We start from the raw sequence: 25,092 nt of genomic DNA, 5'->3' as shown, positions 1-25,092 counted from the left end.
TGCATATTTAAAGACATATTCTCTGACATCTCATTTGTAAAGTCTCTAAATGGAAATGTTTTGACTTTGCTCTCTACTCACTGGTATGCATGTCACAGGTCAATATTATTCTTAGTGGAAAGAGCAACTATTAGTAAAGCAATTAAAATACACTATTTACTTATTTATTTGCAAGAAGAGAATGTATGAATATGAATGGGTATGCCAGGGCCTCTAGGTACTGCAAATGAACTCCAGATGCATGCACTACTGTATGTATCTAGCTTTACAAGGGTACTAGGAATCGAACTAGGGTCGTTGGGCTTTGCAGGCAAGTGCCTTAACCACTGAGCCATCTCTCCAGTCCCCAAATTACACTTTTGAGCTCTGTAAGATGGCACTAAGCACTGAGGAAGCTGAGGCAGGAGGATCATGAGTTTGAGTACATCCGGGTCCTATCAACCCAATCTCCAATCTAAAATAGATGTAAGATATGGCTATGCATATGGGACACAATCTAAGAAGTATGATTTTGTCACTGTGTGAATATCAGCATATATATACAAAAACTAAGAGAGCTACAATGACACAAAGTGATGGTCTTATGGGATGGCCAATGCATATCCTTGTTGAAGGAAACATTCTATGGTGCATGAAAGTATTTAAATTATAGATGAAAGCTGGGTGTGGTGGCACACGCTTTAACCCTAGCACTTGGGAGGAAGATATGAGGATTGCTGTTGAGTACAAGGCCAGCCCGGGACTACAGAGGGAGCTCCAGGTCAGCCTGGGCTACGGCGAGGGCCTACCTCGAAAAAAATTTACAGTTGAAATAGAAATTACTTTGTATAGTTGTACATTCTGTACACATATTATTTGAAAACTAAGCCTCCTTGGTAAGAATTTTTATTTGTTAAACTTTGTATGTCAATATTTCCCAAAACATGTCCCAAGGACCACCTACATTAGAATGTTAAGATTGCCTGTGAACAATGTCTACTTCCAACCCAAACATACTGAGTAAAAAACTTTGCTGTTGGTCCTCAGTCTACATTTTATTTATTTTTATTTTATTTATCAGAGACAAAGACAGAGAGAGAGAGAGAGAAAGAGAGAGAGAGAGAGAGAGAGAGAGAGAGAGAGAGAGAGAGAATGGGCATACCAGGACCTCTAGCCACTGCAAATGAACTCCAGATGCAAGAATTGAACCTGGGTCCTTAAGCTTCACAGGCAAGTACCTTAACCAACCACTAAGCCATCTCTACAGCCTGAGTCTACATTTTGGATGAGGACTCCAGCTGATTTGCATATGTAGACAAAAATCTGAAGATAACTGGGTACTATGCAAGCCTCATAAACAGAAATCCTGTCTGTCTTATGCTTTGTAGGTACACTGCCTGACAATGTCCCCAAACACACGTCACAGGATTTAATAAATATCCATTAGGACTGACTAAAATATACCTCGATATACTTTTAATGTTTACATGATTGTGGGGCATAGATCAACAGTAGAGCACATGCCTAGCATGTATTATGAGGCACTGGGTTTGATAAACAGTGCTACAAACCAAACCAAAGCAGATTCTGAAAACACATGCTTCATCAATGACAGAAACTTTGACAAGGAGCAAAGAAATAAGCTCTGGAAAGTAACAGCTTAATATTAAGAGCTCATTTACTTACATAATTCAGTTTCATAGCCAAGCACTTGAAAAGACGTCAGGAAATTTAATTAGTAATATTTTACCATGAATTTGAGTTTCAGATAGACAACACAAGTATATCATGGTAACAAAAACCAGTGTCCCAAGCAAGGACATTTAAAATGAGATAATCTACAAGTTTTCCACTTTGTGACATATTAAACACAATGACAAAAACAAAACAAAACAAAAACACAGTGACATGTGCCTTCACCAGAACCAAGAAAGAATTTTACAGGACTTCAGCAGCCAACACAGATGTCACAAGGCCAAGCATGGCAGCTCTGAGTTCTTAACTCCAGGCCTGCCCATTAGGCCTCCACTCAAAGTTGATTCGGTCTTCTTTTACACATGCACTGTACTCCTAGCTCACAGGACATTAAAAACATTACATCAGAAAAGGAGAGGGGCTGCCACAGACACTAACCTAAAAAAACCTGACAGAATGACGACAGCTGGTAAGAGAAAACTGAAGAACTAAAAAACAGCTTTAAGCCATAATGCTCTGAAGCCTTCTGAATGACCAACAACCTACTCCTGACAGTACCAGAAGGCACGTAATGCAAACAGGTGTAAGTAAATTAAAGAAAAGGGTAAGTGGGCTGGAGAGATGTGGTTAAGGCACTTGCCTACAAAGTCAAGGGACCCAGCTTTGATTCTCCAGGACCCACATAAGCCAGATGCACATGGTGGTTCATGCATCTGGAGTTCCCATTCGCTTCCTCCCTCCATACCCCCCCCCCCCGGAAACGAATAAAATAAAATAAAGTTTAAGCAGGGCGTGGTGGCACACACCTTTAATCCCAGCTCTCAGGAGGCAGAGGTAGGAGAATCAACATGAGTTCAAGGGCACCCTGATAGTGAGTTTCAGGTCAGCCTGGGCCAGAGTGAGACCCTACCTGGAAAAACCAAAAATAAATAAATAAAAAATAAAGTTTAGAAAAAATTTTTTAAAAAGGGTAAGTATGTCCTCAATATACTCTGTATATGAGGTATCAATATAGACATAATATGTAACATTTTTTACAAAGATTATTATTCATCAAAGTTTATTGATTTTCTAAAGGTACAGATTTAAGCTTAATAACTATTTAGAAAACTGAACTAATACAGCTGGGTGTGGGGCACCCACCTGTGATCTCAATTCAGGGAGGCTGAGGCAGAGACACTGCTATGAATTCAAGACTAGCTTGGGCTACATAATGAGTTCTAAACCAGTCTAGACTACATCTCAGTTCCTGTCTCAAAAATCCTTTATGAAAATCAACTAACAGAACCACTTAACCTGTAGAATTTTAGGAAGGAAAAAGGTACAGTAAACAAAGAGATAATTTTCAAAACAAAATATCCTTCTTTTATGTCTTTAACATGGCCAGCAATAGTTATTTCATACACTTGAATAAGTGAACTGTGCTATCATTTATTCACCATTTTATTCACATAGAAGTACCACAAGGGACTTTTTCTCAAAAAGTTATTGTGATGTATCCTATGAATTCTTTTCATAGTGGGGAAAAACTTTTTTATGAAAAAAATCTATAAAGTTTTGTGTTAAAAAGCAGCATTACAAAATGCACTAATAACACACAGAAGTATAAACTGCTAGTAATTTAATAAACTAAAATAAAATGCCATATGGCATTCAATATAATTATATAATAATTGAAAAGTCTGTGAACAATAGCATTTGTCCATCACTACACCCACCTCCTCTAAAACTAGTGTGTGTACCAGACAGTTCTGGTAAACAACAGATTTATAAATTCATGTTAAGTATTCCTGGTTCATGGTAGCCTCATGAGGGGGGTGTGTGTATTTCTTCTACAGAACTGCATCATTTTGGACTATGAAATAAAGACTTAAAGCTAACACTTCAGGCCTAGCTCATGAAACCAGTCATCTTTCTGAAATTATCAATAGTGAGCAAGTCAAGGATAGAAAAAAAATGTCTATTTATCTTTTCGTTCTGGAGTGCTGTACACAATGGGGAGGGACTCAATGTTTACTAAATTACATAGATTAGTGAAACCCGGCTATGAAATCTTTGGCATTCTGGTATACAATAATGATTCTGAGGGAGAAAATCTACTCGCCATGCAGCATTAACCTTAGTTTCAACATATACTAATATCTTTTTCCAAACTATGTGTGTTAGTCAGCTTTCCATTGTTATAACAAATACCTGAGGTAATTGACTTATCAACAGAAAAGGTTTGGTTCACAGATCTAGAGGTTTCAGTCCACAGTTAGTTGACTACAATTTTGGGTCTGTGGCAACGCAACACACATTGTAAGGAGTGTGTGGAAGAGTGCAATCACCAGGGCATCCCTTCAATAACCAAAGGCTCCTACTAGCTGCACCTCTTCATGTTTCTACCACCTCTCAACACCAGCACACATGGGATCTGGGGAGCAGTTAGGATTTGAACATTAGCACACAGTATTTGTAGCTATCGTATGATAGGTTTGCTGTATTAAAGACATTTAAAAAAGATTTTTAAAACTTGAGATTCAGAAGTTAACTTTAGGGACTTTAGAGAGATTGCTCGATGGCTAAAGGCACTTGTTTGCAAAGCCTGTGGGCCTGAATTCAATTCTCCCCTATCCATGTAAAGCCAGATACACAAAGTGGCGCCTGTATCTGGAGTTCATTTACAGTGGCAAAAGGCCACAGAGCACCCATACTCACTTTCTGTACCTCATTCTCTGTCTCAAATAAATAAGTAAATAAAAATTTAAAAACTGACTTTGAAATAAAGTTAATTCAGGGCTAGAGAGATGACTCAGTTGTTAAAGGCTCTTGCTTGCAAAGCCTTAAAGCTTGGGTTCAATTCCCCAGTACCATGTAGAGCGTTGCATGTGTCTGGAGTTCATTTGCAGTGGCAGAAGGCTTGAGTGCACCTATACTTACTTCCTCTCTCTCTCTCTCTCTCTCACACACACACACACACACACATAAATAAAAATGTTTTTATTTATTTATTTGAGTAAGAAAGAGGAAGAGGAAGAGAAAGAATGGGCATCCAGACAGTGCAAATGAACTCCAGATGCATGTGCAACCTTGTGCATCCAGCTTACGTGGGTTCTGGGGAATTGAAGCTGGCTCCTTTGGCTTTGCAGGCAAGCACTTTACCTCCTAAGCCATCTCTCCAGCCCATAAAAATGTTTTTAAAGTCTAGTTCAATTTTATAAGAACTCAAATAAAATGGTTAGGATTTAATCAAGAAAAGCATGGTAGGAGACATTTGTAATCCGAGCACTCAAGAGGCAGGAATCTCGAGTTCAAGGGCAATCTACGCTACATAAGAGACCCTGTTTCAAAAAACAGGACAAGCCGGGTGTGGTGGCGCACGCCTTTAATCCCAGCACTTGGGAGGCAGAGGTAGGAGGATCTCCGTGAGTTCAAGGCCACCCTGAGACTCCAGAGTGAATTCCAGGTCAGCTGTAAAGGAAAATGTTAGATATATGAATATGAAGCTCAGGAAAGAGGTCTAGGCCAAGAGACACAAGAGACACTTTGGAATTGCCATATACATATGTACATATGGGTCTATGTTACTGCATCTTCTTTTTGTTGTTTCTGGTTTTTTTTTTTTTTTTTTTGAGGAAGGGTCTCACTGTGATCCAGGCTGACCTGGAATTCACTATGTAGTCTCAGGGTAGCCTCGAACTCATGGCGCTCTTTTTACCTCTGGCTCCCGAGTGCTGGGATTAAAGGTCTGCACCACCACGCCTGGTGGTTACCGCATCTTAAATGGATGGAATGCAGGATGTTAAAGAGTTCTGAAGATAAGTAGATGCCTAACGGAAGACTAAGGTCAGTAATCAGACAAGGATAGTATGTTAAGGACAGAAGAACCTTATAAGAGACCTAGGAAATCCATTACAGTAAAATATACCCAACTAGAGACTCCTATTAGGTTTAGTCTATTGAGTTCAACCTGGCATCAAAATGTTCTATTACCAAACTGACTGTAGGTGTGGTGGCACTTGCCTTTAATCCAAGCACTTGGGAGGCAGAGGTATGAGGATGGCTATAATGAGTTTGAGGCCAGTCTGCAGCCTGAGCTAGAGTGAAATCCTACACTGAAAACAAAACAAAACAAAAATCTGGGTGTGGTGGTACATGACTTTAATCACAGCATTATGGAAAGTGAGGTACGAGGATCATTATCAATTCAAAACCAGACTGAGACTACATAGTGAATTCTAGGTCAGCCTGGGCTAGAGCAAGACCCTACCTCAAAAAACAAAGCAAAAAAAAGTTCTATAATCAGCCTCCATTCGCCAGCCAACTTTATGTACACATACATCTATGTTTTTCTGCTTTACCAGGATGATTTACTAAGATTCTTAACCCACTCCTGTTGCTTTACCCCGAGGACACTATGCTATTCTTGCCTAGATACCCTCTTTCCAGCTCGACCTAGTCAATGTCTACCATTCCCTTTTCTTGTTATTTTTAAAAATTTATTTATTTGCACATGTGTATGTGGGGTGTGCGTATGTGTGGTGTATGGGAGTGCCAGGTCCTCTTTCTCAATGAGTCTGACTTTATGTGGGTGCTAGGGATTTGAATTCAGGCTGACAGGTTTTCAAGCCAGTGCCTTTATTTGCTGGGCCACCTCTCCAGTCCCTACCATTCATCTTCCTACTTCATCTTATTAATATCTATGATAACCTCTTACAGAGCATAAACCAATATTAGTGACATTATATTAGTATAACCTATTTTCCAAAAAAAAAAAAGCCCCATCCTGGTTATTCTGAGAAGGCTTAGCAGTTAAAGCAGTTGTCTGAGAAGCTTAAGGGTCATGAGTGAGTGAGTGACAAACACACACACACACAGAGAGAGAGAGAGAGAAGGAAAGAATTGGAGTGCCAGGTCCTCCAGCCAATCCAAAGAATCAATGAAATCAAGAGTTGGTTCTTTGAAAGAATAAATGAGATTGATAAACCTTTAGCAAATCTGACCAAAAGAAAAAGAGAAGATACACAAATTAATAAAATTAGAGATTAAAAAGGCACCATCATAACAGATACCAGAGAAATTCAAAAAATCATAGGGACATCTATAAGAACTAAGTTTGAAAATCTGAAAGATTTCCTTGGCTTATATGACCTACCTAAATGAAATAAAGATGAGATTAACCACTTAATTAGACCTGTACCAAGTATGGAGATCCAAACGGTATTCAAAAATCTCCCAACTAAAAACAGTCCAAGCCCAGATGGATTCACAGGTGAATTTTACCAGACCTTCAGGGAAGAACTAACACCCTTGCTTCTTAAACTTTTCCATAAAATAGAGAAAGAAGGAATTCTACCAAACTCTTTCTACAAAGCTAGCATCAGCCTGATACTAAAACCAGGCAAAGATAGAACAAAAACAGAAAATTACAGACCAATCTCCCTCATGAACATAGAGGCAAAATTTTCCAACAAAATATTGGCAAACAGGATACAAGATTATATCAGAATGATCATTCACTCCAACCAAGTAGACTTTATCCCAGAGATGCAGGGATGGTTCAACATATGCAAATCAATAAATGTAACACATTATATAAAAGGATTGAAGGACAAAACTCACATGATCATCTCATTAGACGCAGAAAAAGCATTCAACAAAATCCAACATCACTTCATGATAAAAGTCCTACAGAGACTGGGAATAGTAGGAACATATCTCAACATAATAATGGCTGTTTATGACAAGCCTACAGCCAACATAATACTAAATGGAGAAAGTCTTGAAGTTTTTCCACTAAAATCAGGAAAAAGATAAGGGTGTGTCCACTGTCTCCAGTTTTACTTAACATAGTACTGGAAGTCTTAGACATAGCAATAGGGCAAGAGACACACATAAAAGGGATAGTATTGTAAAGGAAGAGATCAAATTATCATTATTTGCAGATGACATAATTCTATAAAGGACACTAAAAACTCTACCAGCAAATTGTTAGAGCTGATAAACACCAATAGCCATGTGGCAGGATAGAAAATAAACACACAGAAATCAGTAGCCTTCCTATATGATAACAACAAACACACAGAGGATGAAATCAGAGAATCACTCCCATTCACAATTGTATCAAAAAAAAAAAAAAAGTATCTTGGCATAAACCTAACAAGGGAAGTGAAGGATCTCTACAATCAAAACTTTAAAACACTCAAGTGAGAAATTGCAGAAGACACTAGGAAGTGGAAAAACATCCCATGTTCTTTGATCAGAAGAATCAATATTGTGAAAATGGCAATCTTACCAAAAGCAATCTACAAATTTAGTGCAATCCCCATCAAAATTCCAATGATATTATTCACAAAAATGGGGGAAAAAATCCTAAAATTTATTTGGTAGCACAAAAAACCCTCAAATATCTAAAATAATTTTGAGCAACAAAAATAAGGCTGGTGGTTATCACCATACCTGACTTTAACCTATACTACAGAGCCACAGTAATAAAAACAGCATGGTACTGGCACAAAAGCAGACATGTAGATCGATGGAACAGAACAGAGGACCCAGATGGAAGTTGGGGTAGCTATAGCCACCTGAAATTCAACAAAAATGCCAAAAATACTCATTGGAGAAGAGACAGCCTCTTCAGCAAATGGTGCTGGGAAAACTGGATATGTATCTGTAGAAGGATGAAAATAGATCCTTCTCTCTCTCCATGCACAAGAATTAAGTCCAAATGGATTAAAGACCTTAACATCAGACCTGAAACTCTTAAACTGCTAGAGGAAAAAGGAGGGGAAACTTTTCAACATATTGGTCTTGGCAAAGACTTTCTGAATATAACCCCAATTGCTCAGGCAATATAACCACAGATTAACCACTGGGGCCTCATGAAATTACCAAGATTTTGTATGGCAAAGGACACTGTGAATAGAGCAAAGAGGCAACCTACAGAATGGGAAAAAATTCTTTGCCAGCTATATATCTGATAGAGGATTATCTAGGATATACAAGGAACTCAAGAAATTAAATAATAAGAAATCAAATAAGCCAATTAAAAATGGGCTATGGAACTAACTAAAGAGTTCTCCAAAGAAGAAATATGAATGGCATATAAGCATCTAAAAAAATGTTCTACATTAGTGATCAGGGAAATGCAGATTAAAACTACACTGAGATTCCATCTCACTGCTGTCAGGTTGGCTACCATCATCAAAACAAAAGACCCTAAATGCTGGTGAGGATGTTGAACAAGAGGAACCCTTCTCCACTGTTGGTGCGAATACAATCTGGTCCAGCCATTGTGGAAATCAGTGTGGAGGTTCCTAAGACAGCTAAAAATAGATTTACCATATAACCCAGCTTATAGCATTCCTAGGCATATATCCTAAGGACTCATCTATTACCTTAGAGATACTTGCTCAACCATGTTTACTGCCACTCAATTCACAATAGCTGGGAAATGGAACCAGCCTAGATGTCCCTCAACTGCTGAGTGGATAATAAGGATATGACACATTTATACAATGGAGTTCTACTCAGTGGCAAAGAAAAATGAAGTTATGAAATTTGCAGGAAAATGGATAGATCTGGAAAGAATTATATTAAATGAGGTAATCTAGGTCCAGAAAGCCAAATTTCACATGTTCTCTCTCATACGTGGATCCTAGCTACAGATGATTAGACTTCTGTGTGAGTAGGAAGAAAACTCAGTAGCAAAGGCCAGTATTCTAGAAAAGAGATATCAAGGGAAGAGAAAGGAAGGCACTTAATAGGATGGTATTGTTTATATGTAAGTAGAAGAATAGATTAATGGGATGAAAAGGCCTAAGTGAGGTCAGGGGAAGCGATTGAGTAAAGGAAAGGTAGAGGGAGGGCTAATCAAAATCTAACAGGATATAAATAAATCACATGGAAACCTACCTTTTTGGACAATGAAACACTCAGGAGCTGTAGATTATTACTAGAAAATGTTCAGTGCCAGAGATGGGATACCTCCAGTGAGTTGTTGGACAGGGTGATCCCTGATACCACCAAGACATTACAGGCCATTGCTGAGGTCCCTTGTTTCCCACCAGGAATAGATGGTAAGACCCTATTGCTGAAGACTTCACATACTTGAGCTGCAAGGCCACTGAGAAATCCTACTGGAACTGAGCTGAGAACCTCCTCCATGTAGACCAGCTGACAGAGCTGGAAGAAGCCATTCTGCATGTAGCTCAATTGGAGAACAAGAAATCACCAGTGAAGATACTCAATAGTAGACACTGCAAGCCTTATATTTGGCCGGCCAGCCCAAATGAGCCAACGGGTACAATAGTGACACATCTGCAATAGTGGAAACCAACTGCCCTCTAGTTGGAGTGGAGGCCCGCTCCATGGGAGGGAATACATCCATGATACTGAAAACCTAAAACAGGGGTAGTCATGAGCCCTAGGTATGTAACGTTTGTTGCTGTCTGGCTAAATGTATATACTATGCCCAAGAAACTGCCCAGTAAGCATTTCTCTTATTGTTCATACCCATATATTAATGCTATTCTCACTTTTGGTAGAGAACCTTTTCTTTTCAGATGGCAGTGACCTCGGCTCAGAAGGCACCATGGTGTTGAAAAGAAGTGACAGAGGAGTGCTCAGTACTGCAATATCTCTATGATACCTCAAGGTCCATTGTGGAAGAGATGGAAGAAAGAATGTAAGAGCCAAAGGAAGGGTAGGACTCCTTATAACGTGCCCCTCCAGATACAAAATGGCCTGGATATCCATGACCTCACAGTGCCTGACACTACCTACATAAGACCATAGTAATAGGTAGAAAAGATGATGACCTCAAAATAAAAGAGAGACTGATTGAGAGGGAGAGAGGATATGATGGATATTGGAGTTTCAAAGGGGAAAGTAGGGAAAGGGAGGGAATTACCATGAGATATTGTTTACAATTATGGACGTGGTCAATAAAAAATACAAATGAAAAAATAAAAATCAGAATTTCCACTCAAAAAAGAAAAGAAACCTCAAGCTTTCTTTATGATAAAGTATGACTACTGCATTCACATCTCAAGCTTGATACAGACTGTGAATGTTTATGAGTCACACTTTATCCTTTGAGTGACAAAGTACAAAGAATGTACAAATTCTGATCAAAGTACATATTACTTCATTCCATTTGTAAATGAAAGTTAACAGCATTGAATAAACCCAGATCACTTAGTAGCATAAAGACTCAACAGACTGAATGGCTTTGCCGTGAAAGATGTGGTTGTTTGAATGAAAAATGCCCCTCACAGCCTCAAATGTTTGTGATTAAGCTTGTTACTTAGTCCCCAGCTGGTGGAGCCTTTGGTGGAAGAAGCCTTCTGAAGGAGATCTAGCATTGGGTGGTCCTTGAGGTCCAGCATTACTGTATGTTAAAAGTGATTTCACCCGACTGTTATTTCTCAACTGCTGATGCTATGATGTGAGCTGACTGTCATACTTTTGCCACAATGATCAAGCTTCTCCTTGACACTGTAAGCCTGAAATAAATCCTTTCTTCCCATAAACTGCTTCTGGCCGGATGTTTTGTTCCAGCAATGAGAACATGACTACTACAAGAAACTGGGAAATCATAAAGCAAAGGATGAAAATTCCGGTGCCTGTAAGGACCAGAAAGAACACACTAAATTTTTAAGTGAACTTATAGAAAATAGGTGTTTTATAGCAAATTCCACCAAGTTGAAATACTCCCTCTTTGAGGGAGTTGAGAGGTCAACAAGTGTGGCAGAATTGAAATTTAAAAGGTTAGGAGACAAGTCCTCAAACAGGAGTAGTGAGTGATTGTTGAGGGGCAGACTCACCCATGTTGTAAGCAATGTTCTCTGAACGGAAACATTCCCTCAAGAGACTCCTGGTCAACAAGTCTAGGAAAAGGTTGCGAGTGCCTCTCTGACTAGCCAAGCTGCCTGCAGGTTGTGCAGTGCACTCCAGAGATGCAGCTTCCATGAGTCCTCACCTACGCTAGGGTGGGCTTTTTGGTGATGCAGTCTTTGAGTCATCCATGTTCCTGTGAGCAACCTTCACCCTACTCTGTAAGTAATCTCCAAAAACTCACTCGTTTTGGGGCCATCACACTTTGTCATCTGTACCCTATCTGGGGATGGGCTGGCAGGTGTTCTTGTCTCCCTAGGAAGTTTCCACAATGACAGGATATCTAAATAGGACCTAAACTGATCCCAGGTTTGCCTGTTTTGCAGTGTACAATGGTGCCACATGGTAGACACATTCACAACAGAGACAGCAAAGATGTATATTAATTATTGTGATCATTTTCTTGCAGATGGCAGGAATTTCTTGTTTAATAAAATCTATAAACCACCACAATATTCTAATATAAAAATAAAAACATGGGCTGGAGAGATGGCTTAGTGGTTAAACACTTGCCTGTGAAGCCTAAGGACACTGGTTCGAAGCTCGGTTCCCCAGGACCCACATTAGCAAGATGCATTAGGGGGCACACGCGTCTGGAGTTCCTGGTGTGCCCATTCTCTCTCTCTGTCTGTTGCTCTCAAATAAATAAATAAACCAAAAAAATTAAAAAATAAAAATAAAAAAATAAAAACACTGTGTAATGAGCACTTTACTCTGATTTTCAACAGCACCACATGGACTGGTCAGTGATAGTCCTGCTGCTGCCTAAAGGAATTTGTTCACTCTGTGAGTTACCTTCAACAGCCAACTTTAAACCTTCAGAGCACATTTCCAACAAATGTAGTTAGGCCAGACCTGCTCATGGGCCCAGAAGCAGAGGAGGTTGTCCTGGTGACAAACCCTCGTTCCAGCAACTCCTCTTCCTCCCCACAGTAACACTGCCTGCTCAGACACCCAGAGTGTGTGCTTCACGCATATTAATGAGGGGTTAAAATCAGATGCCCACTTTGACTAAATGATTGGGAGGTGACAGAGCAAAAAGAATCAGAACAGAATAAAAGTAGATGCCTACATATAGACAATGCCAAACTGGAAAGTAAAAAAGGAGCTGGCCAGATAATAAAGACAGATTTCCCATCATTTTTGCCTCAGGTTATCTCTGTTGATATTCAACTGTGAATGAACAAAGAGAAATTGTTTTCTGAGGTATTTTTACTCAACAAGGCTGTGAGATTTTATAAAAATATCACCACATGCCAATACTTAGTAGTGATTTTAACCTTAAACATAGCTAGATGCATTTTTATAGGGAACAGAGTATCATTCTCAGATTCATTAATCAAGGTATAATTATAAAACTTCATTTTAAAATACTGATCTTGGGGCTGGAAGGATGGCTTAGAAGTTAAGCTATTTGTCCACAAAGCCAAAGGACCCAGGTTCAATTCCCCAGGACCCATGTAAGCCAGATGCACAAAGGGGTGCATGCATCTGGAGTTTGTTTACAGTGGCTGGAGCTCTGGTATGCCCATTCTCTCTCTCCCTCTCTTTCTGTCAAATAAATAAACAAACAAATAAATAAAATATTAAAAATATTGATCTTTACTAAAGTCACCAAACATATAACTGTTAGAAAAAAGACAAGGAAACAGAGACCCTGGCTGGGTATGGTGGTAGACACCTTTAATCACAGCACCTGGTAGGCAAAGGTTGGACAATTGTGAGTTCAAGGTCACCCTATGACTACATAGGGAATTCTAGGCCAGCCTAGGCTAGAGCAAGACCCTACCTTGGAAAAAAGAGAGAGGGAGAGAAAGAGGCCATGACCTCAGGAATACCCTGTCAAACAAGACAAAGTACAAAAAGAAGTAAAATGAACAGTGAAATGTGACTAGTAGTTTATGAAAAAGTGTAGCAGGACCTTGGAAGATGGTGCTTGTCCTGGGTGGCAGCCGTGGCTGTAAAGTCCTGACGTCTGAGCTGCATGGAGTTTAGCAAACAGAAAGCTGATGAGGAGCCCCTCAGAGAGCAGTGGGAAAGCACATGATACACTGGGGCAGAGTGAAAGTGACTGGTTTGGATCTAGCACACACTTCAGTTGAATGGGCAGCAGAATAAGAAACCAGAACAGTAATGAACCTCCTGTACTCTGGCTTTTAAAAACTATGATTTAAAAAGATTTATAACCTCACATTAAAAAAAAAAAGTCACACACTTGGGTATCACAAGAGAGCATCTATCCAAGGAACACAGTAAAGGAGGAGGATATGGAAGTTTCAAAGAAGACCAGAGTCATCCAGGGAGAGACAGTGTTCAACTGCTGAAAAACTCCTCTTCTCCCACCCAAAAGAAAATCATCAGAGGACCTGAAAGTACAAAAATCCAAAGTTGTTTTGAATGCTAAATTTTATGGTCATCAGTTTTTGTTTGTTTTGGTTTTTCGAGGTAGGGTTTCACTCTAGTCCAGGCTGACCTGGAATTCACTAGGTAGTCTCAGGGTGACCTCGAACTCATGGTAACCCTCCTACCTTTGCCTCCCAAGTGCTGGGATTAAGGGCATGCACCACCACGCCCAACTTTGGTCATCATATTTTTAATTCACCCTGTGGTTAATGTGTGTATACATATGAGCATAATTTTAATAAATAAGGAAGATCACTTGCAGTAAGAGATCCTAAGACATATACGCAACATCAGGAATTTACATAGGTATAGCACAGTAACTGAATCGCAGCTGCCTCTGCTACCTTGTGTCTTAAAACAGGAAAGATGCTCAGAATTTTTCTTTCCCATCCTCCACAAGTTCCTACAGGAAAGGAAGGGACTCTCTTAGGCTTTTAAAAGAAACTCCACAAACACTGTAAGAATTAAACATAAAAACTTTTGAAGAAACCATGTATTCTATATGTACACACACACACACACACACACACACACACACACACACACGTTAAATTTTTTTTGGTGTTTTGAGGTAGGATCTCACTCTAGCCCAGGCTAACCTGGAATTCACTAACTATGTAGTCTCAGGCTGGCCTCAAATTCATAGTGATCCTCCTACCTCTGCCTCTCCAGTACCACCACGGCCAGGATAAGCAAGTACTTTTCAATGAGTCAGTGAGATACAGGAGGCTCAAATGCCATATATATTTTCCCTCTGCTATAACTTTCCTGTAAGAGAATATGTTAAGATGGCAGATGATAGTTAACAAAGAGACATATCATATGAATAACAAACAGGGCACTCATATACTTGTTCAGAAGTTAAGGAGAAATTCAAGAGGCATAAATAAGTTATATTTAATGAGATAAGTCAAAAGAAATACATCCTAATATAACAGATATGAATTGATAATATATATTTACCAATTCAAAATAAGCTTCTTTCTGACAAAATGCTCAGAACAGTGTTAATTAATGCCAAATACAGAGTATACTGAAAATAATGCAGCATTCTTTCTTTTCTATGTGAAAAATTAAATTGCTTAATATAAGCAAACAAAGTTATCAATGGGTGCTTTACAGATGGTTTTTTTCCTTTGTTTTCTGGATTTTCTTAGGGACTAACTATATTCTTACAGTTTTTATTATGCATTGGGATGGGATGAAAGAAAATTACAGCCTAATCATGTCTTTCTCAATCAGAATTTCATTCATTAAAGGATTTTTTATATTCTTGGGTTTGCTGAAATATTAGCTACATATTTAATTTCTCTCATAGTTGGACAGTTATCAGCTAGTAGAGAGCCATAAGAAAAAGTTATTACTAAAATTGAAGTTCCTTAAAATAAGACTGATCATTCTTTACCCCTGCTTCCCAACGTAGAGTCTCACTCTAGCCCAAGCTGATCTGGAACTCACTCTGTAGTCCCAGGCTGGCTTTGAACTCACTGTAGTCCTCCTACCTCTGCCTCCAGAGTGCTGGAATTAAAGGTGTACGTGACTATGCACAGCTAAGACTAATCATTCTTTTTTTTTTTTTTTTTTTAACAAGAGCACGTAAGCAAGTGTAAGAGAGAGAATTGGTACACCAGGGCCTCCAGCCACTGCGACCAAACTCTAGATGTGTATGTCACCTTGTGCGCATGCACAACCTTGCATGCTTGCGTCATCTTGTACTTCTGGCTTACATGGGATCTGGAGAGTCGAACATGGGTCCTTGGGTTTCACAGGCAAGTGCCTTAACTGCTAAGCCATCTCTCCAGCCCCGATTCTTCTTTTTTTTGTTTTTTTGTTTTTTGTTTTTTGAGGTAGGGTCTCACTCTGGTCCAGGATGACCTGCAATTCACTATGTAGTCTCAGGGTGGCCTCAAACTCATGGTGATCCTCCTACTACTGCCTCCTGAGTACTGGGATTAAAGGCGTGAGCCACCCCCCTGGCCCAATTATTCTTTAGTATATGTGCTGCCAAAGTGAGCACTAAGACTGATCTCTCTCTCTCTTTTTTTTGCTTATTCTTAAATAAAATTATTTGGAAATATTATTTATAATATACTTTGCAACACAGGCATTTATGTTACTAAGAATACATAGCTCAGCTGTCATTAGCTAAAATATAGTAAAAGTCACTGCTTAAGTTGAAAAATTTAGAAATTAAAGAAAGAAAGGTCTTTGACAAAAAGGCTTAGTTGACCAGCCATGGTGGCACAAGCCTACAATCTTAGCACTTGGAAAGTAAAAGCAGGAAAGTTGAGAGTTCAAGGCCAGCCTGGGATATACAGTGAGATTCTGCCTCAAAAAAAGCGGGGAGAAGGGATGAGGCTTCACTTCTAGTCTTCTATAGATGAAAAACTATTTCCTTCCTTCTCTCCTTCCCTCCCTTCTGCCCACCCACCCTTTTCTTTCTCCCTTCCTTCCTTCCTTCCTTCCTTCCTTCCTTCCTTCCTTCCTTCCTTCCTTCCTTCCTTCCTTCCTTCCTTCCCTCTCTCCCTCCCTCCCTCCCTCCCTCCTTCCTTCCTTCTTTCTTTTTCTCTTTCACCTTTTTCTCCCTCCCTCCCTCCCTCCCTTCTTCCCTCCCTCCCTCCCTCTCTCTCTCTTTCTTTCTTACTTTTTCAAGGTAGGGTGTCACTCTAGCCCAGGCTGAGCTAGAATTGTAGGATGGCCTGAAATTCACAGCAATACTACCTCTGAATCCCCTCCTCCCCCCAGCACAACCACACCTGGTTCTATTTGTTTCTCACTATGGTGTATGTATGACACACTAGTGCTAGGGAGCAAACATGGTCTCAAATGCACTGTATCAAGGGGCCATGCTAATAGCTTAAATTCATTTCATTTATTTAAGAGAGGCAGAGAATGAGAATGGGCATGCCAGGGCCTCCTGCTGCTACAAACAACTTCCAGATAAAAGTGTCACTTTGTGCATGTGGCTTCAGGTACTGGAGAATTAAACTTAGGCCGCCAAAATTTTTAAAAAGTATTTATTTATTTGAAAGAGACAGAAAAAAAGAGAGAATGAGTATGGGCGAGCTGGGCATGGTGGCACACGCCTTTAACCCCAGCATTGTGGAAGCAGAGGTAGGAGGACTGCTGGAGGAGTTTGAAGCCACCGTGTGACTACATAGTGAATTCCAAGTCAGCCTGGGATAGAGCTGCGGGGGGGGGGGGGATAAGGGTACAGCAGGGCCTCCTACTACTGCAGACAAACACCAGATCAGATGGAAATGTAACACTGTGTGCATCTGGCCTTACATAGGTACTGAGGAATCAAACTAGGTCTGTTAGGCTTTTCAAGCAAGTTCAACCTCTGAGCCGTCTCTCTACCCTTATCTTTATTTTTGATGAAATGTTTCTATACTTGTTTTGCAATCATAGCAAGGTATGTGCACATGTACACACACCTATGCACACATATACACATGTATAAAACTGAAAACCCCAATTTAAGGGTTGAATAAAAGAAAAGTCAATGGTTCCTATGTTTCTGTACATTGTTCTGACAATTTTTCTGCTTCAATCTACTTTGCCCCAACAAATATCTGTGTATATTTATTATGCATTAAGTACTACACCACATGCTGAGAATACAAAGAAGGATAGAAGAAAAGGAGGGAGAGTGGGGGGGGGAGAAGGAATAATAATTAAGTACCTGCTATCATGGTGATGATATGGGATAATAGAAAATATATATTTATATGCCATTAATGAAGAGTAAAAATGTGGGAGTGAGTGAAGGATCCTAACTGGGCAGGGAATAAACCTATGAAGAGATTTTTGCTTAGTGACACCTGGGTTGGTTTTCAAGGTACAGAGGGTAGAGAATTTCAGGCAGAGACTGCAGTGTGTAAGTAACAGGCACTGGATGGGAGAGTGGCAGGCACATTTGGGATAGAACCATGAAGTGTGATCTAACTATCTGATGTCTATGCAAAGAGGAGTAGCTGAAAATGAAGCCAGAAAATGAGAACAAGAGCCAGATTATGAAAACACTTGAATGTCATGAAGGAGAAGTACTGACTCTCAGGAGCACCTGTGTGGACTATGCAGCTACAGAATATCTCAAGTACTGACCTTCCAAGTCAGCTCTCTGACACTTGAGCTTCAGTGTCACCTCCATCTGGAAACCTGCCACATTCCTCTACTCCCATTGACATCCATGGGCTCTTCACGAGTGCAAGCTTCACATATAAAGACAGCAGACTCTAGAGCAAGACTAGCACCTTCTGATTTTTTTTAACTTGAGCTTTAATTCAGTGACTATAGCATACAACTGGTATTGAGTAATGATAAACAAAGCATAGGAACTACAACTTATGCAGCTGGAGAGATAGGTCAGTGGTTAAGGCACTTGCCTGCAAAACCTAATGACCTGAGTTCAGTTCCCTAGTACTGATGTGTCCTGAATGCTTTGGTTCCCAGCTGATGGCAGTTTGGGAATTGAATCCTCCTGGAGGAAGTGCATTGTTGGGGGCGGGCTTATGGGTGTTACAGCCAGCTTTCCCCTGCCAGTGTTTGGCACACTCTCCTGTTGCTATTGTCCATCTGATGTTGGCCAGGAGGTGATGTCCACCCTCTGCTTATGTCATTGTTTTTCCCTGCCATCATGGAGCTTCCCCTCGAGTCTGTTAAGCCAAAATAAACCTTTTTTTTCTCCACAAGCTGCTCTTGGCTGGGTGATTTCTGCCAGCAAGTGCACCTGACTACACCACTATGTAGTACTGCCTTTAGTCCCAGCACTAGGGAGGCAGAAGTAGGAGGATCTCTGTGAGTTCAAGACCACCCTGAGACTACATGGTGAATTCCAGGTCAGCCTGGACTAAAGTAAGACCCTACCTCAAAAAACAAAACAACAACAAAAAAGAAACACAACTTAGATTGCTTTGCTATTTTGGCAGTTTAACCACTGTACTATTCTAATAAGCAGTTTCTACTTTTAAGTCTTCCAGGTAAATTGCCAATTAGGATCTAAATTAAGAAGGATACTGAAACTAAAAAACTTCCTTGTCTCTCCTTTTCTCAGTATAAACCTTCTTGTGCAATCATGGGAGGGAAAAGGGCCATCTAGAATGGTCACAGCAAGGGGTGTACCTGGGGCCACAAGAGCCTTACTCCAAGGCTGCATTCATTAAGTCCCACTGGCTCTGCCTCTGACTAGGCTCAGTCTCTCATCTGCCTTCCAACTTCCAACAGCAGCTTTTCCATCTTTCAGATATCTTTTTTCTGGACTATTAACCAGCCTCAGCTTGCCTCTCCATTCCATTTCTTGTCTTTATACTCAACTCCACTCTACCAGTAAAAGATTCATATTCCACCCAGGAAAAACATTTTTGAAGGCCAGGCATAGTAGCATGTACCTTTAATCCCAGCACTGGGGAAACTGAGGTAGGAAGATCATCAGAATGAGACCCTATCACAAAGAAACCAAAAACAAAGAAAATCTTCAGCATCTCCCTAATAGCTGAAGCAGTCATAAAATTATTTTTTTTAATCACATGGCGTGTAAAACTCCTTAACATTTCAAATTTCTAGTCTCTTCTTTGGTCATTCATTTACCTAGTGATTGCTGCCTGTTTACTACATGTTATAAAGTCATCCAGACGTGGGTAAGCGAATGAGAGAGACAGGCACCAAACCTAAAGCCAAAAAGCATCACCAGGCCGGGCATGGTGGCGCACACCTTTAATCTCAGCTCTTGGGAGGCAGAGGGAGGAGGATCACTGTGAGTTCAAGGGCACCATGAGATGACACAGTGAATTCCAGATCAGTGTAGGCTAGAAAAAACTAAAAGTACCTCCAGCAAAATCTGTTTTCATGGGAGTTTTAGACGTGGTAGGAGAAGTTGTAGTAAACAAAAGAAAACTCTATAGTTCAGGGAGAGGTGACTGGTACAATGAAGAGAATACAAGTATTGAAGAGGTAGTGCTTGAGGAAGACCTTAAGGAAAAGGTACATTTGGAAGAGACTTAAAAGAGGTGAGGTGGGAAGGTGCGGCAGGCCAAAAGGCACAGCCAGTGCAAAGCTCAGCTAGCTGTGGTGTACAGTGCCCACAGACTGTTAGATTGGAGCAGAGTGAGTATGGAGGAGAGAAAAGGAAATGAGCACAGGGAGACCATGTAGGCCTCCCGACTATTACGAAGACTTGAATTTTATTGAGTAAGACAAGAAGCACTGCAAGAGACAACATGAGCTGAGGGATGGCATGACATAATCCAAATCTTAAAAGAACTGCTACTGTGCACAAAGGAGCCTCTAGCGGGGCACAAGTGGAAGAAGGAGCCCAGTGGAAAGTGATTGCAATAGTCCAGGTGAGAAATATGGCTGCCATGGATGGTAAAAAATGGTCAGAATACACAAATATGAAATATCTTGAGGTTTTCAAGATTTTTCTGACACAATGAATGTATGTTGTGAGAGAAATCAAGATAGAACTAAGGCTTTGGAGCTGAGGAAAGGGAAGGATAGACTGGTTAGCATTGCCTACAATGAGAGACTGCTGATGAGCAATTCTCTGAGGGAGAGGCCTGGAGATGTTTATGACAAATTTGAAATTATGTAGTGGCTATTCAACAAGTCACATATAATATGCAATATGTTTAGTTCATGGAAGAGGTAGCTTCCTTCATCTTCGTACATGAACCATGCATCCTAGGTTTACAAACCCTGTGACCATTGACCATGCCTGTGTGTTAGCATACCAACTTTGAGTGCTTTTCCCCATCCTCATCTTTTCCCTCTTACTCAAAACAATCCCAGCCTTCATGACTGATGGCATCTCCATCTACCCCATGAAAAGCATGACTCCTGAATCATCTTGTTTCTTTCTCTCAGTGACTTCAGGCTAAAATATAAAATGGCCAATCTTTTAGCATATTAAAAAAACTAAATCATTTCCATTTTACTTAGAAAATTGTTGCCATTTTGTAAGCACAGCAGGTGACTTGCCTGCTGTCATCATCAGATACCTTTAGAAATTCTTTAGGACCACAGATCTGTATTTTTTTCAATAACTGAAGAAGAATAATTTGAAGAAGACAAATTCTCAAAAAGACTTGTATTATATCATAAACTTTAAGGGCTGAAAGCAAAGAACAAATGGCAATTGTCCAAAGCTATTTACTGCTATGAAACTTTTTCAATTTGAGAGTCATTCTTCCACTTGCCCCAGGACGGCATTTAAAGTAGAGGCAAGAAGGCCAGTTGCTTTGTGTCACTCCCAGGAAAATGAGATGGAGAAAGGGGAAGAAATTTAGAGTATGCTGTGAAATTCAGAGACCCAGCTCAGACACTGACATGTGAGCTGCTTCAGCTGGCACACCGGCCCACTACCAGTGCTCTGCAGCTACACCAGCCAAAGGGGCGGTGCCAGAGTGGGGAGGGCTGTCCACATCCTGCTGCTTCCCTACAGACCAAGGCACCTGGCAGACAGTAGGTGCTGAAGGAATGAAGAGATCTGTAATCCTAAATCTTTTGGCTTTGAAATACATCAAACATAAATCTTGAAACTAGCATAACACATTTCTTCAGGATTTAAAAAATTGCTGACTTGCCAGGTGTGGTGGTGCACACCTTTAATCCCAGCACTCAGGAGGCAGAGATAGAAGGATCACCATGAGTTCGAGGCCACTCTGAGACTACAGAGTGAATTCCAGGTCAGCCTGGGCTACAGGGAGACTCTTCCACAAAAAAAAATCAAAACAACAATAACAACAACAAAAAAAAATTGCTGACTCATTTAAAGTCATAAAATTTGGAGTATTAAGAATATTCCAACATTGTATTTAAATAGTGATATGCAAAGTTTGGTGGGGGAGGTCCTTAAGCAAAATCTTGAAACAATGTTCACATTTACAATTCTCTATAGATAAAAGGAAAGATAATACATTAGCACCATTCTTGCTTTATAAACTAGTTTAATACATGTTTGTTCTAGGAAAATTATAGCCTTTGAAAAGAAAGTAGCATAAATCAAGACTAATAGGGACAACTAGAATAAAACCCTGAACAAACTTTGAGTTTATAATAAATTAATCCAATAGGATAAAGTATCTTAAATAAACAGCCTGGTTCTCAAAGTTCCCTAGTACCAAAGACACTGGCAGTTTTCAAAAGGTGTTTGAAGCAAACACTTGAAACAATAGTCAGGATTTGTCTGCAGGCAATAGTCAATCTAGTATGTTTCAGAACACAAGAGAAATATCATGTATCTTCTTAAAGTTACAAACACCAACCTCTTTAATCTCATGTAATTTTCACTGGCAGCAGGTCTGCATTCAGCTCTTGGTACCACAATTCCTTCCAATGAGAGTTTGTCTTGAAAAGAAAGGGAAAAAAGGTTCATCATTTTCCAAATGACTTTTTGGCACGTAACTATAGTAATATAAGAAAAATATAATTAATGGTAAATAACAAGGAATCGAAAGGAACAGTACTGCTAGTTGTGGTGGCTCACCCCTTTCATTGCAGCATTTGGGAGGCTGAGGTAAATGGACTGCTGTGAGTTGGAGACTAGCCTGGGCTAGAATGAAACAGGAAGAAAACTCAGTAGCAGAGGCTAGTAAGCTAGAAAGGAGATATAAAGGGACAGAAAGGGAGGGGGGACTTAATAGGATGGTACTGTATATATGTAAGTAGAAGAACAGATTAATGGGGTGAAAAGGCCTAAGTGAGGCCAGGGGAAGAGATTGAGTAAAGGAAAGGTGGAGGGAGGGCTAATCAAAATCTAAGAGGATATAAGTAAGTCATATGGAAGCCTACTTTTTTTCGGACAATGGAATACACAGGAGCCATAGATTGTTACTAGAAAATGTTCAGTGCCAGTGATGGGATACCTTCTAGTGAGTTGTTGGCCAATGATGCCCCCCCTCAAACATTATAGGCTATTGCCGAGGCCCTTGGTTTCCCACCAGGAATAGATGGTAAGATCCTATTACTAAAGACTCCACATACTTGGGTTGTAAGGTCACTGAGCTGAGCTGACTGCCTCCTCCATGTAGACCAGCTGACAGAAAGCTGGAAAAAGCCATGCTGTATACAGTTCAGTGGGAGAGAAATCGCCAGTGAAAACACCCAACAGTGGATACTGCAAGCCTTATATTTGGCCAGCCTGGCCAAATGAGCCAACAGGTGCAATGGTGGCATGCCTGTTATGGGGGAAACCAACTGCCCTCTAATTTGACTGGAGGCCTGCTTCATGGGAGGGAATATATCCCTGATACTGAAAACCTACAACAGGGGTAGTCATGAGCCCTAAGAGTGTAATGTCTGCTGCTGTCTGGCTAAAGTATATACAATGCTTATCAAACTGCCCAGTAAGCACTTCTCTTAATGTTCTTACCCATATATTAATGCTACTCTCACTTTTGGCTAGAGAACCTTCTCTTTTCAGATGGCAGCAACCTTGGGATAACTCAGAAGGCACCATGGTGCTGAGAAGAAGTGACAGAGGAGTGCTCAGCACTGAAATATTTCAATCACACCTTCCATAGCTCAGGGTCCATTGCAGAAGAGGTGGCAGAAAGAATGTAAGAGCCAAAGGAAGGGTAGGACTCCTTACAATGGGTTCCTCCACACAAAAAATGGCCTGGATAGCCATGACCTCACAGTGCCTGACACTGAAAGGCCCAAGAATTCAGAAGCTCAGAAATACTATCACACTCCAAAGGGAGCTTAAGCAGGCCCCCTGCATACCTCAAACTCCAGGCTTTACTCTCTGTTAGAAGTAAGTAAAGAATCCCTCTTCTCATTATATCAGAGCCCGCTCCTAATATAAAACTAGATAAAAGGGCATGAGATAGCCCTCAAGGATGGGGAATGAGTAATAAAGTGAACCACTTATTTGGTTTCTGTAAATAGCCTGCACTATAAGCCTTAATAGCCCACACTGTTAGCCTTAGTAGCTTGCACCATAAGCTGTAACAGCCTGCCTCAGACCACCAAGGTCATAGGAGGCTGATACCATACTCTGCTACCACCACCTAAGGAATTGCACAAAGGCTGACCTCCAAGGTCATAGGAGACTGGTACCACACTCTGCTACTCCCACCCAAGGACCTGCGCAAATGCTGACCACCAAGGTCATAAACTAATTGGCTTAGAAACTATGGGGTGGCACAAACTGACTGGCTAACACCCTGTGGGGCTCCTAATATTAGAAAATGATTGGTCTAATGCACAGGCTTTGTTAGAAACCCTATAAAAACTGTCCTGTTCCTGCATTCGGGGCTCTGCAGTCCTCTACCCCTGTGAGGTGTACGACTGTGGGCCCCAGCGCGCTTGGAATAAAATCCTCTTGCAGTTTGCATCAAGACCGCTTCTCGTGAGTGATTTGGGGTGTCGCCTTATCCGGGCAGAGCGTGGGGGCCCCCTGCGGGGTTTTTTTTCCTACAACACTACCTACACAAGACCATCATAATAGGAGAAAAAGATGATGACATCAAAATAAAAGAGACTGAGAGGGGAAGGAGATATGATAAATATTAGAATTTCAAAGGGGAAAGTGGGAAGAGGGAGGGAATTACCATGGGATATTGATTCATGGAAGTTGTCAATAAAATAATAATAATAATAATAATAATAATAAATCTGGGCGTGGCGGTGTACACCTTTAATCCCAGGACTTGTGAGGCAAAGGTAGGAGGATCAATGTGAGTTTGAGGCTACTCTGAGACTATATAGTGAATTCCAGGTTAGTCTGGGCTATAGCAAAACCCTACCTTGAAACCCCACCCCCCCAAAAAAAAATTAATAAAATAAACTAATTAAAAAAACCTTACTACAAAGGAATAGCATTAAGTTGATAGCAATATTATTTGTCAGAATTGAAAGAAGCTTGATTATTGGAGACTTGCAAACTGGGCCCATCAGGCTTTATTGCCCCTTGCCACTAATAGCTTTACACAGCTAGCTTTTCTAAATAGATTGAAAAGAATATAAAATTAAATCAAAAAATTGTAGAGGCTACATTATTTTTCATAGGGAAGTAACATCTGAAAGTACAGCTAGTCTAAGCAAGTGAATCAAAGATGGGCATGTTTTTATTGATAAGACTGTGGACCAGTGAGCTGACAGCTACTTGACTTGTGTTTCCCAGCAGATTATCAA

The 25,092-nt window shown here is 40.4% G+C and overlaps 1 protein-coding gene across 1 annotated transcript in view; it reads right to left on the bottom strand.

Annotated features, from left to right (window-relative positions):
- The window catches only part of Gtf2f2 (general transcription factor IIF subunit 2), a 248,512-nt gene that overhangs the window by 56,939 nt on the left and 166,481 nt on the right, over nt 1-25,092 (bottom strand). Inside the window, 1 exon segment of the mRNA XM_045146038.1 lies at nt 22,221-22,302. Within this exon segment, the coding sequence (XP_045001973.1) occupies nt 22,221-22,302 (82 nt within the window).

This window comes from Jaculus jaculus, chromosome 3 (assembly GCF_020740685.1).
Source record: "Jaculus jaculus isolate mJacJac1 chromosome 3, mJacJac1.mat.Y.cur, whole genome shotgun sequence".
In the NCBI taxonomy this organism is placed as follows: domain Eukaryota; kingdom Metazoa; phylum Chordata; class Mammalia; order Rodentia; family Dipodidae; genus Jaculus; species Jaculus jaculus.
Note: the sequence above shows the minus strand (reverse complement) of the source record. Positions and strands in the feature narration are given on the sequence as shown.